The 5,207-nt window shown below is 42.1% G+C and overlaps 1 protein-coding gene across 1 annotated transcript; it reads left to right on the top strand.

The window, feature by feature from the left end:
* The first annotated feature begins 979 nt into the window (after positions 1–979).
* Positions 980–5,207, top strand: LOC136548769 (uncharacterized). Its single transcript, XM_066540176.1, has 4 exons — positions 980–1,042; positions 2,278–2,781; positions 2,854–3,427; positions 4,450–5,207. The coding sequence occupies exons 1-4, from the start codon at positions 980–982 to the stop codon at positions 5,205–5,207; spliced, it is 1,899 nt and encodes a 632-aa protein (XP_066396273.1).

Genomic DNA, 5,207 nt, shown 5'->3' with positions numbered 1-5,207 from the left:
CCACATCTCTGGTAAGGGCCCTAGCCAAATGGCATGAGCACCAGATAGAGGAGGTCAAGGCAAGCTCTTGGATACAAACAATTGAACTAATTTGGACCTTACCCCAATTTCACTAGCACGGTGGTGCACTTGGCCGACGGTGAGAAAAATGCCAAATTGGCGGCCAGTAGTGCTCAGTTGCACCAAAGTGAGGGTTGAGCTGCTAGCTGGCTTTCCTGTCTAACTACTGGAACGCCGAATTGAGGTGTGGTGTCCCGAACCGCACGTATTAGCTTGTGAAGCGGTGTGGCTCCATTGGCGACAAGGCAAACAGGGCAGCAGCTTCTAGGCTCGGACAACATCGACCAAAGCTGTGTTAAATGAATGGGAGCATCCGCATGGTGAGGCTCAGAGGGAGCATGCCATGAGGTGCTGAGATGGGACCACACAGTCTTGGCAGGGCGCGGATAGCGATAGTGGAACAACGATCATGTGTGGGGCTGTCTCATAGGGCCGATGTAACAAGACGGCGCGAGGGAGGGCAGTGACACCGCGACACGGGCATTAGTGCGATGTGACTACAGAGGCAGGCAACTGCTCGGTGAGTAGGTGATTCGAGCAACGGAAAGAGCACCACGTCAGCCAGATGGTGACTGCCACGGCGTTGGCTTGGCCCTGCACATGGTTTGGGTGACAGCACGCATGCGGCAGCCACGCAGTAGCACTACAACTCTGCCTGGCCCTACGAAAGGCGACCGTGGCCGGCACAGCCCGGCATACGGGTCAACAGCCGGTAGCCGACGAGGCCGACCAATGGTGCAACGGCCACGGCCAGGAACGGCAGCGTGCGCGGTGACTGTAGACACGGGCCGCGCAGTGACGAGCGCTGACATGCATGATTTTTGAAGTATAGCAAAAGTTACTAACGATCACAGTTGAGGTTCAACTAACTCCCCTATCGTAAGGTCCACATTGCCAACGACCTAGCAATGCCATCGCCATGACCGAAGAGCAACCAGGGAAGGAGATAGATGGATGCCAATATGAGCTCGTCGCGCTGAACGTCAGTTCATGGACAGAGCGCCAACACATGGTTTACCGTGTGTTCCAACGAAGTTGGGGAATTTTTATGAGAGCAACGTGACATTCAACACAACTTTGACCTACACCATGCTCGTGTACTCACTTTGATGCAATCAACAATACCAAAACATGCAACTAGTGTTTAAATATTTTTGTTAGAAATTAAATAACAAAATAGCAGTGTCTTACTACTTTTCCATACTTAGGAAAGTTAAGGATTTCATTTGAGGCTAAGTTACCATTAACTCTTTTATCGTAATTTTTAATAGATCTAAACCTTGTTAACTTCCACCAACAAATACTTCATGCAATAGTCCATATATTATACTAACCCGTAGGAGCAAAATATTTAAGCACCATTTAACTATTTTGCTCAATATAATTCGCCAAAAATGATATTTTAACAATAGTTCAGGTATTTGCTGACTTAACGAAAAGAGCTCATCTTAACATCAAATTTGATTTTTGAGCTCCCAAAACACTAGTTAACAACATCTATTTTCCAAAAGTTAAAGTTGCATTTCCATCTACTAAACTTGTACTTCAATTTTTATTTAAGTACTAAATACAAGTTATGTTTAATCCTTGTTCCTAGAAATTGTTTTTCGCCTCACGTGCGTTATATATTTTTAAAACCCGGAAACATGTTAGGCTAACCCTTCTTGGTCCTAAATTTTGTTGCTAAGCAAACTCATAACACCAGGGGTGTCACACCGAATGCGATCTATTTTGGGTCGCCCTTTCATTTAATGTTTTTATGGATTTTCTACTAGGCCGATAATGTTTTATGGGCCGAATTCATCACATTTATGGGCTTTAATATTTCAGTGCATTATTTATTGCATTATGTTTTCCAGTAGCACTGTTTATAAATAATCATGCCCATGATTATTTTCCACTGCAAATTATATTTAAGCTCTCTAATTAAAATGGAACCAATGGAAAATTTTAATTGGAGAATTTAATTTAAATGTGGCCTATGTATATATTTTCTAACCAATGTTGATTTTATATGCATATGTCACAAAATTATGATTATGATTATGATTATGGGTTCTTTTTCATTTCTGCCCAACGGTGATGCGAATTAGAGCTGTCATTCATGTTTTTAATCAGACCAACATAGGGTTATTTACATGCATGATATTATTTAATTATTACTAATGTTGTGTTGGTTTATTTTATTCAGCTAATGCTTCGCCTCTCACCCGTCAGCTCACCAACTTCACTCCTCTCAATGGCACTAACTTCAAGTCATGGAAAGAGGAGCTTGAGGTTTGGCTCGGGGTGAATGAATTGGACCTAGCATTATGTGAGGATGAGCCAGTTGCTCCTACAGCTGAGGGTGATAATGATGCCACCCGAGCTGTTAGGACAGCCAAGTATGAAGAAAAACTAGGAAAGTGGGAACGCTCTAACATGTTGGCCGTAAAGGTCAACAACATTACTCTTGCAAGCAGGAGGGCTATTCCCACCTCAGATAATGCTAAGAAGTACCTAGCAAACATTGAAGAGCAGTTCAAAAGCTCTTCTAAGGCTGAGGCTAGTACTTTGATTATGAAAATGGTTTCAACTAAGTACTCAGGGTCCACCGGCATTAGAGAACATATCATGATGATGGTTGATATGGCTGAAAAACTTAAGACCATGGATATGACCATCTCTGATAACTTCTTAGTGCACTTTATCATGACTTCACTTCCCAGTCCCAAATTTGAGGTATTTAAGGTCAACTACAACCTCCTAACAGAAACGTGGAATGTGAGTGAACTCATTGCTAAGTGTGTATAGGAAAAAAAGAGGCAGAAGGCTGATAATAAGGATCAAGTTAACCTTGTTGGCCAAGGCAAAAGAAGGAACCATGGGGATCCTAAGTCTAAAAAGAAGTTGAACTTTGTCAAGGCAAAGAAGCATGACCTCAAAAAGACTAATACTGCCAACGCTGAGGGTAGTACCAGCACAGATGGAGGTACCAAGGGGCCCAAGTGCCGCTTCTGCAAGAACTTTGGGCACGTCCGAAAGGACTGTGATGGGTTCAAGAACTGGCTTGCCAAGAAACATACTCATGATGTAATTACTTTTGTTGATGAATTCTTTTATGCTAATGTTTCCCCTAATACATGGTGTATTGATTCTGGTGCCACCATGCACATTACTAATTCATCACTGGGATTCCTTACCGTTCGAAGGCTGGCAAAGGGGGAGCCCAAGCTTAGAGTTGCTGATAGACATGAGACTGATGCTGAGGCTGTCGACACTCTTCCATTGCTTTTAAGTAGTGGCTTCATTCTTAAGTTGAATAATGTGCTACTTGTTCCTATCATGAGAAGAAACCTTATTTCTATTTCTATGTTGGATGATGATGGTATTCATTATAACTTTGGGAACAACGAATGTTTGCTTAAGTTTGATGATGAGATTGTTGGTCATGCCCCAAGCATGACAAACTTTATTTATTGCCTCTTAATGATTCCTTTGTGATGAATGTGTGCGATGCCACTAATAAGAGAAAGAGAAGCATCACCAATGAGACATCGTCGAAATTATGGCACTGACATTTATGCCACATTTTGAAGGGGAGAATGGAGCGTCTCATTAGAGAAGAGATACTTCATCCATTGGACTTCTCTAACTCAGAGCACTGTATTGATTGTATTAAGGGAAAGTATGTGAAACAAAATAAGAAAGGAGCAATACGGATTTCAGGGCTATTAGAATTAATTCACACCGATATATGTGGTCCCTTCTCTATTACATCAGCTGATGGATTTAGTTACTTCATTACCTTCACTGATGATTACTTCCATTATGGATACATCTTTCCAATACGTGAATGATCTGAAGCACTTGATGAGTTCAAGATATTTAAGGTTGAAGTTGAAAATCAGCATAATTTAAAAATCAAAGTGGTAAGATCAGATCGTGGAGGGGAGTATTATGGGAGAGTTGCTCCATACGGACAAATCCCCGGTCCATTTGCTCATTTCCTTCGGGAAAATGGCATAGTAGTCCAATATTCAACTCCTAGTGAACCTCAGCAAAATAGAGTAGCTAAGAGGCGTAATCACACCCTAATGGATATGGTTCGAAGTATGCTAAGTAACTCTACGCTGCCAGTGAGTTTGTGGATGGAGGCATTAAAGACAGCTATGCACATACTTAATCGTGTTCCTAGTAAATCAGTCCCTAAAACACCTTATGAGCTATGGACTGGTAGAAAACCCAATATGAATTACTTGCGTGTGTGGGTTGTCTAGCTGAAGCTAAATTATTTAATCCACATTAGGAAGCTAGACCCTAAGACAGTAAGCTACCATTTCATAGGGTATCCCAAAAGGCCTAAGGGGTATCGTTTTTATTATCCGGATCATACCACGAAATTTGCAGAGACTAGACATGCAGTCTTCTCAGAACATGTTGGCTTAAGTGGGAGTTCTGAGCCTCAAAGCATTGATCGCATGGAAATATGGGATAATGTACCATTACCGACATTCCATGAGAACTTTGTTTCTATGCCTGGAACAATTACACCCCTAGCTGAGAACATTGCTCCACATCCAACTGAGGACTCTAGTGTTGCACCTGCAGCAGAAAGTTCTGAAATTGAGCACCCACTTGAAAATGTAGGGACAGACAACTCAACACCTAATGGTGAGGCGGCTAATGATGAAATTGAGCCTATGCAAACTGAGCAGACCCTTGTGACAACTGAAGAACCTATAAGAAGGTCACAGCAGCAAAGAAAATCTGCCATTCCAAAAGACTATGTCGTGTACATGTATGAAGATGTTAATGATATAGGACTGGCGGATGATCCCAGAACATGTAAAGAAGCCATGATGAGCCTAAACTCATCTAAATGGTTGGAGGCCATGGAGGATGAGCTAAGATCTATGAGCTCTAATAAAGTCTGGGACTTAGTAGAAATTCCCGATGGGGTCAAGCCAGTAGACAACAAATGGGTCTACAAAACTAAATATGACTCCAAAGGGAAGATGGAAAAGTTCAAGGCAAGGCTTGTAGCAAAAGGCTTTACACAGATAGAAGGGATTGATTATAATGACACTTTCTCTCCCGTCTCAATGAAAGATTCACTAAGAATTGTCATGGTGCTTGTTGCTCATTATGATTTAGAGCAGCATTAG

The sequence above is a fragment of the Miscanthus floridulus genome, chromosome 4 (genome assembly GCF_019320115.1).
Source record: "Miscanthus floridulus cultivar M001 chromosome 4, ASM1932011v1, whole genome shotgun sequence".
Taxonomy (NCBI): domain Eukaryota; kingdom Viridiplantae; phylum Streptophyta; class Magnoliopsida; order Poales; family Poaceae; genus Miscanthus; species Miscanthus floridulus.
This window is presented reverse-complemented; position numbering and strand designations above follow the sequence as displayed.